General features: G+C 40.9%; 1 protein-coding gene across 1 annotated transcript in view; it reads left to right on the top strand.

Moving 5' to 3' along the window:
* PACRG (parkin coregulated) overlaps nucleotides 1-15,352 on the top strand; it is a 600,083-nt gene that overhangs the window by 342,634 nt on the left and 242,097 nt on the right. The window contains exon 4 of the mRNA XM_040429285.1: nucleotides 13,560-13,709. Coding sequence (XP_040285219.1) covers nucleotides 13,560-13,709 — 150 coding nt within the window. The remainder of the gene's footprint in view (nucleotides 1-13,559; nucleotides 13,710-15,352) is intronic.

The following is a 15,352-nucleotide window of genomic DNA, read 5'->3' on the forward strand; positions in this document are numbered from 1 at the left end:
CATTTTTGACAACTCCTTGGGAAAATGAAAGGTGAAATCTGATTGGTTTCTATGGGTAACTAAGCCAGTTCTACTTTACACCAGTCTTTGGGATTGTGTTTTTGTTTTGTTTTTTCAGACTTTTTCTAAGGGTTTCACCACATGGTCAGATTTCTACATGCAGTTTTGGAAGCCAAAACCAGGAATGTCCTTTTATACGTACTTTCCTTTTATGATTCCTGATTTTGGCTTCCAAAACTGCATCAGGAATCCTAAGCACGTGGTCGCACCCTGATAGAGAAGTACATGGTAAAATGCATGACAACATGCCACATCCACAACATTGCTGCAATTTGAAAAAAATAAAGCCACACCAAAAAATTTGATGTTGGTAAGCAATGTTCCCTCTAAGCCTTTGCAGTTTTTGAGCAGTTGGGTGGCTTGGTGATACATTGTGACAGGTGGACAATCTGTTAATAAGGATACATTCCCATGTAGCAACCATGTGGTAAACCTACAATACTGTACAACCATCATTTAAAGGGGTAATTCCATCTTTTACCTTTCTGTGGCTATACCATGAATGTTCTATAGATGTGGACTCTATCTCAAGAAGAAAGCTTGATATACCTACTGCAGTGTATGGAGAGGTGATTCCCCATGTGTGGTTCTCTCCATTTACTTCTGTAGATGAATGGAACCTGTGGTGGGACCTGCATTTATCGGACTTCTGTGGATATGCCATAAATGTCTAACCTGCTGTCCTATATAATACCACAGATAACACAGTGATAACTCTCTGAGTACAGGAAATGTAGTAAATGTTACCTTCAGTCCTATGTAACTCCACAGTGATAACTCCTTAAATGCAGATAATGTAGTAGATGTGACCTGCAGTCCCATGTAATACCACATATAACACAGTGATAACTCTCTGAGTACATATAATGTGGTAGATGTACATGCAGTCCTATGTAACACCACAGATAGCACAGGAATAACTCTGAGTACAGTTAATGTAGTATGTAGATGGCCATACCTCTCACCTTTTAACCCCTTAAGGACATAGGACGTACCGGTACGCCCTATTTCCCGAGTCCTTAAGGACACAGGACGTACCGGTACGTCCTGACTTAAAATCTGTATTCCGGCGCCCGAGGGGTTAAACGGAACGGGATTTCGGCTGAAATCCTTCAGCCGGCATCCTGTGACAACGCCAGGGGGGGTCATGTGACCCCCCCGTGTCGGCGATCGCAGCAAACCGCAGGTCAATTCAGACCTGCGGTTTGCTGCGCTTTTTGCAGTTTCTGATGCCTGCGGTCCCTGACCGCGGGGATCAGAAACTTTAGAGTGGCTAAAATCATTATTATTCACCCCCCCCTGCACCCCTGCATGATTTGATGCCGGCGGGTGGTGCAGGGGGGGTGTCGCATGCGGTGGGGGCGTTGCGGGAGGCGGGCGGTGCGGCAGGCGGGATCGCGATCCCCCGCCCGCCTCCCCATGAATGATCGTTGGTGTCTAGTGGTTATACCAGGGTGCCAGCACATTGCTGGCACCCTGGTACAAACGGCTGACATCTGTGCAGATGTCAGCCGTTTAACCCTTTCCATACCGCGGTCCGTACGGACCGCTGTATGGAAAAAGTTAACTGTCATCGTCAGGGAGCTCCCTCCCTCTCCATCGGGGGGCTGCTGTGCCTTTGCAGCCCCCCGATGGAGAGGGAGAGAGCTCCCAGAGAGCCCCCCTCAGCCCCGTGCTTACCCTTCCCCGTCTGCGAAGTTCTGAGCAGACGGGGAGGGTTCCCATGGCAACAGGACGCCTGCTCAGGCGTCCTGCTGTCCATGGTGCTGAACAGATCTGTGCTAAAAGCACAGATCTGTTCAGTGTAAGTAAAATACAGTACAGAACAATATATATTGTTCTGTACTGTATTATACAAACATCAGACCCACTGGATCTTCAAGAACCAAGTGGGTCTGGGTCAAAAAAATGTAAAAAGAAGTGAAAAAAGTTAAGATAAAAAAAAAACCATTTATCACTGAATAAAAATTAAAAAAATAAAATAAACTACACATATTAGGTATCGCCGCGTCCGTAACGACCTGATCTATAAAACGGTCATGTTACTTTCCCCGCACGGTGAACGCCATAAAAATAAAAAAATAAAAACTATGAGAAAATTGAAATTTTGCCCACCTTACTTCCCAAAAAAGGTAATAAAAGTGATCAAAAAAGTCGCATGTACGCCAAAATAGTACCAATCAAACCGTCATCTCATCCCGCAAAAAATGAGACCCTACTCAAGATAATCGCCCAAAAGCTGAAAAAACTATGGCTCTTAGACTATGGAAACACTAAAACATGATTTTTTTTTGTTTCAAAAATGAAATGATTGTGTAAAACTTACATAAATAAAAAAAGTATACATATTAGGTATCACCGCGTCCGTATCGACCGGCTCTATAAAAATATCACATGACCTAACCCCTCAGATGACCACCGTAAAAAAAATAAAAATAAAAACAGTGTAAAAAAAGCCATTTTTGCCATCTTACGTCACAAAAAGTGTAATAGCAAGCGATCAAAAAGTCATATGCACCCCAAAATAGTGCCAATCAAACCGTCATCTCATCCCGCAAAAAATGAGACCCTACTCAAGATAATCGCCCAAAAACTGAAAAAACTATGGCTCTTAGACTATGGAGACACTAAAACATTTTTTTGGTTTTAAAAATGAAGTTATTGTATAAAACTTACATAAATAAAAAAAAATGTATACATATTAGGTATCGCCGCGTCCGTGACAACCTGCTCTATAAAATTACCACATGATCTAACCTGTCAGATGAATGTTGTAAATAACAAAAAAAAAAAACGTGCCAAAAAAGCTATTTCTTGTTACCTTGCTGCACAAAAAGTGTAATATAGAGCAACCAAAAATCATATGTACCCTAAACTAGTACCAACAATACTGCCACCCTATCCCGTAGTTTCTAAAATGGAGTCACTTTTTTGGAGTTTCTACTCTAGGGGTGCATCAGGGGGGCTTCAAATGGGACATGGTGTCAAAAAAACCAGTCCAGCAAAATCTGCCTTCCAAAAACCATATGGCATTCCTTTCCTTCTGCGCCCTGCCGTGTGCCCGTACAGCGGTTTACGAACACATATTAGGTGTTTCTGTAAACTACAGAATCAGGGCCATAAATAATGAGTTTTGTTTGGCTGTTAACCCTTGCTTTGTAACTGGAAAAAAAATATTAAAATGGAAAATCTGCCAAAAATTTGAAATTTTGAAATTGTGTCTCTATTTTCCATAAAATCTTGTGCAACACCTAAAGGGTTAACAACGTTTGTAAAATCAGTTTTGAATACCTTGAGGGGTGTAGTTTCTTAGATGGGGTCACTTTTATGGAGTTTCTACTCTAGGGGTGCATCAGGGGGGCTTCAAATGGGACATGGTGTAAAAAAAACAGTCCAGCAAAATCAGCCTTCCAAAAACCAAACGGCGCACCTTTCACTCTACGCCCTACTGTGTGCCCGTACAGTAGTTTACGGCCACATATGGGGTGTTTCTGTAAACAGCAGAGTCAGGGCAATAAAGATACAGTCTTGTTTGGCTGTTAACCCTTGCTTTGTTAGTGTAAAAAATGGGTTAAAATTGAAAATTAGGCAAAAGAATGAAATTCTCAAATTTCATCCCCATTTGCCAATAACTCTTGTGCAACACCTAAAGGGTTAACGACGTATGTAAAATCAGTTTTGAATACCTTGAGGGGTGTAGTTTCTTAGATGGGGTCACTTTTAGGGAGTTTCTCCTCTAGGGGTGCATCAGGGGGCTTCAAATGGGACATGGTGTCAAAAAACCAGTCCATAAAAATCAGCCTTCCAAAAACCATACGGCGCACCTTTCACTCTACGCCCCGCTGTGTGGCCATACAGTAGTTTACGGCCACATATTGGGTGTTTCTGTAGACGGCAGAGTCAGGGCAATAAAGATACAATCTTGTTTGGCTGTTAACCCTTGCTTTGTTAGTGGAAAAAATGGGTTAAAATGAAAAATTAGACAAAAAAATGAAATTCTCAAATTTCCTCCCCATTTGCCAATAACTCTTGTGCAACACCTAAAGGGTTAACAATGTATGCAAAATCAGTTTTGAATACCTTGAGGGGTGTAGTTTCTTAGATGGGGTAATTTTTGGGTGGTTTCTATTATGTAAGCCTCGCAAAGTGACTTCAGAGCTGTAGTGGTCCCTAAAAATTGAGTTTTTGTAAATTTCTGAAAAATTTCAAGATTTGCTTCTAAACTTCTAAGCCTTATAACTTCCCCAAAAAATAAAATATCATTCCCAAAACAATTCAAACATGAAGTAGACATATGGGGAATGTAAAGTCATCACAATTTTTGGGGGTATTACTATGTATTACAGAAGTAGAGAAACTGAAACTTTGAAATTTTTCAAATTTTTTCAAATTTTTGGTAAATTAGGTATTTTTTTGTGCAAAAAAAATTATTTTTTTGACTTCATTTTACCAGTGTCATGAAGTACAATATGTGACGAAAAAACAATCTCAGAACGGCCTGGATAAGTCAAAGCGTTTTAAAGTTATGAGCACTTAAAGTGACACTGGTCAGATTTGCAAAAAATGGCCTGGTCCTTAAGGTGAAAATGAGCCCGGTCCTTAAGGGGTTAAAAAGCCCAGCAGTTATGCATGCCACAGCAATTTCTTTTAACGCTAAGCGGGCCTCTAACTCTGCTTAATTTTTATCTATACAATCTCCAATCCCATCCCATCCTCTCCACACAGCAGTTATTTCTCCTTGTTGTCTCCCCACAGGATAATGCCCCCTTTGTGCCCCCTTTAGTAGTTCAGATACAGTGTTTCTTTTAGACAGTTTAATAAATATCTCTGAAGAGTCTGTAGTGACAGTTATTTTTGGACCATGAATTTTACATAAATTGTGTCACCAATAAAGCACCCCTAAACATACACACCGTCTCTCCCCACTCTTCACATGGGATCCAGCCTCTATTTATTACCATTATCTGCATTTCAGATTTGGACTTTAGGCTACAGTACTTTATAGAGGCCCCTGTTCTTTGACCAAACAAGCTATAGTAGTAGGTGTTTCTTAAGAATTCTGCCATGAAGGCCTGATTAATGAGGTCTCTTCTGAATAGTTCTTGTTGACATGGACGTATAGTATACAGCACATTGAAAACATGTTTGGATGACCAGAGATGGAAATAATGGCCTAGGTATCAGGGTTGCCAAGCAGAATTTTTCTTTTTTTCTGGCCAACTTATCCCAAAATCATGGACATCCAACATTTTTTATGGACTTATTGGAAAACCATAATGAATGATATGGTTCAGTATGATCAGAACTCATTATCAGCTTTTACTGTGAGCTGTAAAATGCTGATAACTACCACCAAAATAGCCAAGTACATCAGCCTCAAAAATCATGGACGCATCTATTTTTTTTTCATGGACCCAGGAAAAAAGTCGCCTATTTTTACGGACTGAATGGTTGGCAACCCTGATTGGTATCTTAATCTGTCCAAAGAGATGTTAATAGGTGATATCTGAGGCTGGTGGCTCTAATAATCTTATCCTGGGCAATATGGGTAACTTTTGGTCTATTTCATGTGTCAGTAGCCATGAAAATCAATTATATCAAAGCTCTTTGGGCGGGAGTTATCAGGACCAGCATTTGCTACAGCGGTCTTGAAATGCCCTGCACCACTGGAGGATCCACTTAATTTATGATAATTAAGCACATTCTCCAGCAATTCTTGTGCCTAGATTGAACTCTACTCCAGATCATAGCTGCCATGTCATCATTTATGCCTGAAAACCAGTGAAGATGATAATAAATATGCCAGAGCTGAAGACCTCGCCCATGATCCACACTGTATCAAGTAAAAAATCCTGGGTTTGTAACTTTTTTTTATGCCAGAAGATTGACACATATGGAACATAAATCTCACCTTTATGTTTTTCTCCACTGCATTTTCCAGAAGAATTTCGCTTATTTATTTATTTATTTTTGTTAAGAAGAACTCTCCTTGCCATAGTAAACTACTTCAACCAGAAAACATGGCTTCCTACCAAACTGATTTATTTCCGTGATGATTTAATCATTGCCGTTCAGCACCTCTGGGTTCCACTGAAGTTGTAGATGTTCATGTGAATAGAAACAGTATTTTTTACATTTTTGGAAGGAAATTCATTTGTACATATTATGAAGACATTCCATCCACACAACTCAGAGCTAAACTCAACTAAAAATAAACCGTACATGTTGAATACTTTAATCACCTTCATTATCATCTCCACTAAGCTTTAGGTTCTGTCTTCTGATTTAAGATATGAACTTGGCACTTGAAGATGACTTGTTGAATACAAGTAATGGAGTGCATTGTGAACGAGTCAGTCAGTGCAATAAATGCTAACGCTGTAAAAAAAAAAGAATTGTTGACTTTGCAGAATTTTGCCATTAGAAAACAGACAAGCTCTATCCGTTCCTTCACAGGTTGACTTCCTGTTGTCACAATGTCCAAAATAAGTAACTGTGATTTCTTTATACTTTTTTCATTGAATACACTAATAACAGAGCCAATGTGAAGGAAGAATAGCCTGCCTTCTTGGGGGCTAGTGAGGTGTCAGCAGAAACTGTGGGAACAAATAACAGTCACACAAGTTGGCGTTTTAGAACATCAGGATTGCAATCCATCTTTTAGTACATTGAAGGCTTTGACTAATAAAGGCCTTTTTACAATTCCCAGCAGAGTCCAGCTTAATTCCCTACAGTGCCTCAGGGGCCTGAAATACATTGCTGTGTAGCAATGAAAAAGGAAAAAATGAAAGCGTAAAAAGCATAATCAGTGTTTTATAACTGACCCACATGAGTAAGGGTTAAGGGCTGTGTACCAACATATGACATTTTAACCCTGGCTTAAATCCACTAAGATTTATTTAAGTCCTTTGCTACTGGGAGAAAACGGTCATTGAGCAAGAGATGGCAAAGATATACTAAATTTAAATGTGCTGGAATGTTCCAATAGCAAGTACAGATCTCATAGTCATAGTTCCATCCACGCAATATAAGAAAAGGTGATGCTTCATGGATCACAATTCAAACATTATCCTGAAAGCTATTCTTCTATAGCTATGTATGAAATGCATATACGTGAGGCACAATATTTTCCCTGTTCCTGTAAGATGCTGCTTCAACATTCTTTACAAAGCAATTCAAAGTAGAATAAGGGTGACCATTTACAATGCAGAACAGTTGTAGGCTCTGCATGCAGATTACTGTTAATTTCCGGGCCACAACCTCTACCTTCTGTTCTTTCAAATAACAAGCATCAGTTCAGCTTGGCATATAGCGGTACCGGTAATCTGCATGTGGATGGTGAGGCTGTACCACACCATTTGAGCGCACCCTTAAGGTGGCAGCCATTAAAGCTTATTTCCATTCAATGAATGCTCTTTAAACTTTCAAGTATTGATACAGTATACTGGATAACTCTAAAGCTTCCAATATTTCTGCTGCATCAGTCTGTTTCCAGTATTATTCATATGCTCAAGAACCTTGCAGAAGACTTGTATTTCTTTGTTTGTTTCAAATTTTAACCCAATTTGTAATTTGGGAAAAACTTAAACAGGATCAAGAGTTCAATGGCAGTTAAAGGGGTTTTCTGAGAGTTAAATACTGATGACCTATCCTCTGGATATCTGATTGTGGGGTCTAACATGCAGGACCTTGACAATCAGCTGTTCAAGAAGGCAACAGCCCTCACAGTAGCGCCTTCAGTCTTCTCGCAGTTTTCCTTAGGCCTAGTGAAGATGCGTTCATCATTCACATGACCTAGGCACAGCTCAGCCCCATAGAACTGAATGGGGCTGAGCTGCGATAAGAAGCACAGCCGCTGTACACTTTACGGCGCTGTGCTTGGTATACACAGTGAAGATCGCAGTGCTCACAGGAGCGCCAGTGCCTTCTTAAACAGCTAATCGGTGGGGGTCCATGGGTGTTGAACCCCCACCGATCAGATACTGATGAGCTATCCGGTCATCATTATTTTAAAAAAGGTTTTCCAAGATTTAAAGGAACCACTTTTAGCAACATGCCATAGTGGCTGCCAACGGCCCTGAATTGCGCACACAAGGCAAGCAGTGGATTGTGATAAAGCATACTGACTGTAATTCTGGCGGTCCACCATTATCCCCCCATTTCCTGTGGGCACGGATGCCTAAATGCGCACCTGTCCTGCCGCCCTGTGGTTCCAGCAGTCTGTGCCCGTCAAGCATGGCAGTGGGAGTACTGTTAGCACTGTTTTCCTCTTACTTGCACTACACAGCCTTCTCACTTCCTGCCTGCACTTCTCTTAGCCCTTTGGGTGCATGCTCTGTTTGGCTCTAAAAGGTCCAACACACGTATACTAAACAGTCCCCAGCCAATGGCTAGCCTTCGTTGGGTGTTTAAGACACCTTCCCCTATGGGAGAGTGCCTGAGGTAAAAGGCTCTTAGCTTACCTAGTGCCTGAAAGGGTGTGTTAAGTGCAGTCTGATGTTTTGTGCCACCACCTCTGACCTTTGGTCTTTTTACAAGACTGAATAAGCTTTGTAACTTAAGCTTGTCTACTGACTACAATTTTGCCTGTCCCCATGGTGTTACATACAATGTATGCTGTGGCGGCCTGTACAGAGGTGAAAGGGTGAAAGCTGAGTAGGCCATTTAGATAATGCCCTTTGAAGCAGCCAGATACATTCAGCAACTCAGTGGAACCACACCTGCTACCTTACCCTTAATGTTTTATGTTAAAGAGTATATTTTATATGCTTTGTCATGCAGTTATAGAAAGATTAGTATATATTTAGGGGCACGTTTATTAAGACCGCCGTGGCGGTGGATCAGCTGAAGTTATGAAGAAGCGCCGGCCTCTTCGTAACTTCGGTGCATCCAGCGCCAGTTCTAAATGTAAGACAGCTTCCGAGCTGTCTTACATTTAGACCATTTTCTACGTCTCCCGGCCCATCCCCTTCCCCATCCACAATTTTAGAACTGGCGTGAGTGGGGCGAAGCCGCAGATAGCGTTGCAACTAACCATCTGCACCTGATATACACCTACCATATTTTCCAGCGTATAAGACGGCTTTCTAACACTAGAAATTCTTTTCAAAAGTTGGGGGTCGTCTTATACGCCGGGTATAAGGTATAAACTCAGATCCGATGGTATATTCTAACCCCCAGGCGTTCCCCTGGTAATGGGGACGCTTGCCTGGGGGTTAGAATATAGCGCAGCGATGTATCAGCCACTCACATCAGTTTAATATCTAAAGACTATTCCTTAACCGGCAGTAACTTGAACTTTAAATTAGCGCTGTGATCTTTATTACCTTATAATGAAGCTCCGGTCACAGGCAGAGCGGGCGGCGGCGTAATGTCACTCACTAACGTGACGCGCCTACTCCATTCATAGAGTGGGCGGAGCAGGCGCGTCACATGAGTGAGTGACGTTATGCTGCCGTCTGCTCTGACTGTTACCGGAGCTTCATTGTAAGATACTAAAGATTACAGCGCTAATTTTAAAGTTCAAGTTACTGCCGGTTAAGGAATAGTCTTTAGATATTATACTGTTGTGAGCGACGGGGCCGGTGTATTGGGGGGCACTGTTATGGGGGAGATCTGTGGATGACACATATAGCATAAGATGCTATATAGTTTCATCAATAGATCCCCCCATAGCAATGTCCTCCACAGATCCCCCTCCCCAATAACAGTGCCATCCACAGATCCCCTCCCAATAACAGTGCCATCCACAGATCCCCTCCATAACAGTGCCATCCACAGATCCCCTATGGCAATGGACCAACTATCTTTTCCCAACCCCTAGTAGTTCCTATGTGGGAAACTGGGAATGTGAAAAAAAAAAGATAGGTTACTATGGCAGCCAGGACGCTACTGAAGCCCTGGCTGCCATAGTCAGTTTCCTGGACTGGAGAAGATCGTCTTGGAGACAGGGAGGGCTGGGCAGGCAGGGGTAGTCTTATACGGCGAGTATAGCCCAAACCCTATATTTTAAATAGAAAAGTTGGGGGTCATCTTATACGCCCAGTCGTCTTATACGCCGGAAAATACGATAATTTGGGGCGTATTTCAGCCTAGTAAATTACTCCCTTAGCATATATAGATACAATGTAAACATGTAAAAAAAGATCCAAATTTATTAGAATCTAGTAGTCAATTACATGTTGATATCTGATATTAGAGGGTAAGTTAAATATCACAAAGGATTTTTGATTAAAAAAAACAACAAATTTTTTGGACAAGAAAAGCTTCATTGTTAGCTGAAACCACAAAACTTGACCATAATTACTTTCACAGCGTTGAGGGGACCACACGGACAGAAATGAATGATGGATGTGCATGTTCTTCATTGTGCAGTTAGCTCTTTAATTATACAGTATTACCTATAATTAATTCATGACTTTGTACAATTTAAAGCAAGATGCTTAACATAATGCATCATTCATTTACTGCAGCATCTAATCTGCTGTCTCTTTTGTGTTTCTTTGTAAAACAATTTGTATTAATAAAATATCCTATGAAAATGGACATTGTGGGCATTACTGTACGGTATACTTCTCTTGTCTCTTTCGGTGGTATAGACATGACTAATCCGATGATTGTTGATTGTAGAAGCAGTGCTTTGCCTGGTTATCTTCCTTCTGTTTATGAAAAGAGAGAAGGAAAAGCAGTCGTCTGCATTGTAGAAGCTTTCAAAGGAAGATGATGCAGTTTTTTAAAGCTTCACTAAGACTCTTTTCTCGTTGGCATTAATCCAGTCCAGGCCAGTTTATTAGGGTTTCTGTTAATTGTGACTGCTGTAACAGTCTGTAATGCTATTTTTGCTGTCCAAAATATTTGATAAGTCAGTGGATTCATCTGTATCCATCCAGGAACTGATCGACATTGCTTGATTTTCTTATTTCTGCTGTATTTAGAAAGAGTTAGAAGATCCTGTAAAAAAAGAATGGCGCAGGTTTACTAATTGGAAAGATGGCATAAGCGTAGACCGGCTGTCTAGACCTGCACCACATTTATCACAGGGGCTCAGGCTGGATGATGAATTTGGTGCACGGATGGACACTTTTCAGACAGTTTTTTAAGCCAGATTTGTGCTGCCCCCTTTAGGCTCTGCCCAGTTTTGAAAGCTGTCATGAAAATGTGTAAAAACCCTAAATGCGCCAATTTGTGCCATTTTGCACCACGGTTGTTGAAGATACATTAGTAAATCTGGGCCAATGTTTTCTTAAATGAATTGTACAGATAACACTAATTTGTTAGCTGATGTGAACTGGGTCAAACATTATATTGAATAATAACAATAATAAATAGTATAAAGTGCATCCATAGCCATAGTTGTAGCTCAAATGCCTTATCAATGGTCTCATTGACTAGAAGAAAATGTGCTTTTGTGAAGCAACACAGGCCGAGGTCTGGGCAGGCAGAGTTCCTGCGTATCCGAGAAACTAATCCGAGGTTTGGGTAGACAGTTGAGTATCAGAGTCAATAAACAAGCAGGAGTTCGGTACACAGGCAGACAGACAGAATGGCATACCTTCACTAGTTAACTAGACATCAAGGAACCTAAAGCTCTGTCGAGGAAATTAGGTCAGTAGCTCAGTGTTGTAGCAGAATCTGCTTAGTAATTAGAAGCGGTCGTGCAGCTGCACACAGAGCAAAGGGAGGAGGGGAGTGGTAGTTGAGGCTAGTGTCAGACTGGGGTACCTAGGGACCACCAGTAAAATTTATTTTGGGGGCCCACCGTACGGATACATTCAAATATAATAATTAATATAACAAGTTTTTTATATGAACATAAGTGGGTTGATGTGCTGTAAATTGAATATATGTATGTAGTGTACTAAATCTAATGTGTTATGTGCCACTTGTGCAGAGGGTGGGAGACTAGGGGCCCACCTTGCTCTGGGGCCCACCGGGAGAGTCCCCTGTACCCCTGTGGGCCAGTCCGAGCTTGGTTGAGGCTAAAATGGAAGTAGTAGTTGTCCAATGAATAATGTTTTAATAGAATTAGCAGGGCGGCAAAAGACTTGGGCTGGTGATGTAACAATTATATAACCTATGCAGCTGTCCCAAGGTCCAGTAGATAAAGGAGTCCACTGCCACCTTATAAGCGGAATCCTACTTCCTAGTAGTTGCACATAATGGATGGAACAGATTTATGTTCTCAACTAGAGAGGTGGTTCTGCTAAGCAGAGCTGGGTAGCTGATGCTGAAGAATGATGTAGCTCAGTAGGTGACATAGAAGAAGTGGAGATGTAGCAGAAATGTAGATTATACAGAGTTGGTGGTATGACACAGCTGAAGATCCCTTGAATAACTGAGACAGGTTTAAGTGACCCAATGAAATGGGGAGAAGATACAGAGTATTGTCAGCGGTGCTTATGCTTGGATTTATCTTTATAAATATACTTGGTTTTGTGAAAAATGAAAGAAATGTGTCATTAAATACGGCATATAACTCGCAGAAAATTACATGGCAATGAAAAAAAAATCTTAGATTATTAAATGAATTATATTTCAGGAGTATTTTAGAAATGTGACCAGTTGCATGGTCCATCTTCTAACTGTGACCCATTTTGTACCGAAGGGGTTTTCTGGGATCAGAATATTGATCACATATCCTCAGGACAGGCCATTACTATAATATATGTAGGGGTCTAAGATCTGTATTACACTGGCTGAGGGTCGGCCAGATCATCGTTAACAAGCATTTGTAGGAAAAAATGCCATTGATTACCCGATGAACAAGCAAACGGGTAATTGCATCTATTATATAGTTACAAGAATCATTTGTTGGCAGCAGATCTTACCATCTAATGACGCTCTACTGCTGGCAAATAATGATTCTGTATGGGGATGAGAGATGGCATTAATGATCTCTCTTTCGCATACTGTGGAGGAGATCGCTGCATATAAATGCAGTGGTCTCCTTCACTGACTAGTAGGTGATTTTCGGGAAGGAACTATTCCTTTCTGACAATCGTCATCTAAGTTTACCAGGGTAATACAGCACTAACTCTGTGCATCCCCACTGATCAGCTGTGTGAAGAAGCCACCGCATTTGTCTGAGCACTGCTGCCTATTCATTGCTTACATTGGTCCATCTACCTAGTATGGCGGTGAAGGATATTGCAGCTTTGTCTCATACAAGTGGATGGGACATGCGTGCGGCATGCATGTAGACAAACAGTTCACAGTGGTCACACAAGCTCAGCGGTCCCTTCAGCGGCTTGCCGGGAGTACTGGGAGTCAGACCCCACAGATATTGATGGTCTATTAATGAACCTGTAAAACTCCCTTTGAGGCTTTATGTTTTCATAATTGACGTTGAAGTATCCCATTGACTGTTCTACAAGATATATTTCAACGTGTGAGCATCTCATATTGGTGATTAAATATATCTATTTTGCTTGCACATGGATTGACAGTATGTATTATATGAGCAGGTACATTTGTAATATCAACATTTCATTTTGTTTTAGATGCTTTGAATATCCGTAACCGGCAAGTAATCTGCACCACCCTTAAAGTGCTCCAGCACTTGGTTGTCTCTGCTGAAATGGTTGGTGAAGCTCTTGTGCCCTACTACCGTCAGATTCTTCCAATTCTCAACATCTTCAAGAATATAAATGGTAGGTCTGAATTTTATTTAATATTTTCTGCTCCCAGAAAAGTGGGATCAAGTGATCAATTAAGAACAAAAACGTCTCATGATTAGTTTTTTTTTCCAAAACCTTAAAGGGATTTTCCAGGAGTACAATATTGATGTTGCATTTACTTTTGTAGTTTCAGCAATGGCGATGTGCACCATCTTACAAGATGTACTGACTAACTTTGTCTATCCTTAAGATAGGTTATCAATATCTCATGGGTGGGGATCGGACTCCTGATACCCGTGCTAATCAGTTGTTTGAAGAGGCTGCAGCGCTCTTGTGAGGCCGTAGCCTCCTCAGAGCATACCATGCACAACACTGTACATTGTGTAGTGGCTGTGTGTGGTTTTGTAGCAGTGGCCAGTCACTTGAATGGGAATGAGCTGCATATAATCGCTTGTGACCAATGAACATGATGTCACTGGCCTAGGAAGAGACTGCAGTGCTCGCGAGAGTGCCACGGGTTCTTCGAACAACCAATCGATGAGCATTGATTTCATTTTGATTATCTATCCTGAGTATAGGTCATCAATATTTTATTGACAGAAATCTTACAAATTGATTCAGTTTATTTTGGAGTAAGGCTACTTTCACACTCGCGTTTGGTGCGGATCCGTCATGGATCCGTTTGGCTCAGTTACGTCAGACGGTGTCTGCTTCCAAAGCGGAATGGAGACGGAACGAAGGCAAACTGAGGCAAACTGATGCATTCTGAGCGGATCTTTTCCCATTCAGAATGCATTAGGGCCAAACTGATCTGTTTTGGCCTGCTTGTGAGAGCCCATGATGGATCTCACAACCTGAAAGCCAAAACGCCAGTGTGAAAGTAGCCTAAAGGGAATCGTGGAGTATATAGTGCCTAGATAATATATTTTCACAGCTAATTCCAAATCCATTTGGGGATCTAATTTCCCATTGCAGGGATGTAATAAATGTATTTCTTCATTTATGACACATCTCACGTACAGCTTATTACACAAAGTACAGAAGCATTGTTAATAATTACATTTTAAGTTCCGTAGACAACTTTTGATCAGACGAGTGCCCTTTGTTGTCAGTTCATGTGCTATAAACATGAGCTTATAATTTGGATGGGCTCTTGAAACAACCAAATTCCAATTGACAGCCATTGTTACTGGTTCACTGGATTCATAGGCAGACCTAAGTGATAATGGCAGTTCTTCATTTCTGTAACAAAGAAAACTTGTTACTTTAACTGTATTAACAGCTCGGTATTCCACATTCTATTTAGCGCACAGTCACCATGGATTCTTTCTCCAAAACTTCTGATAGAATCAATTACTGCTAATTTAACTGTTCACTTTCTTCTCTGTGATGTACTACATGTATAATGGGAGGTAATTTCTTATATTATACTCCACCGATCTGTCTCCCTATTGAAAGTATAAAAACGTTCTCAATACAAAGTACGCTTAATGCCTGAATGTGAAATATTAACATGTTTCCTTCTGTAACATCTTCACTCATTTTGCTTAAATAAGACATCCAATAGGAAATGATAAATGACACAATTTGTGGTGATATTTTAAAAATGCAGCGCTATATGTTTAAAATTCAATAAAAGCATTGTAAAGTGGGTGCAAAGTTTACTTACAAGTAGA

The sequence above is a fragment of the Bufo bufo genome, chromosome 4 (genome assembly GCF_905171765.1).
Source record: "Bufo bufo chromosome 4, aBufBuf1.1, whole genome shotgun sequence".
Lineage (NCBI taxonomy): Eukaryota > Metazoa > Chordata > Amphibia > Anura > Bufonidae > Bufo > Bufo bufo.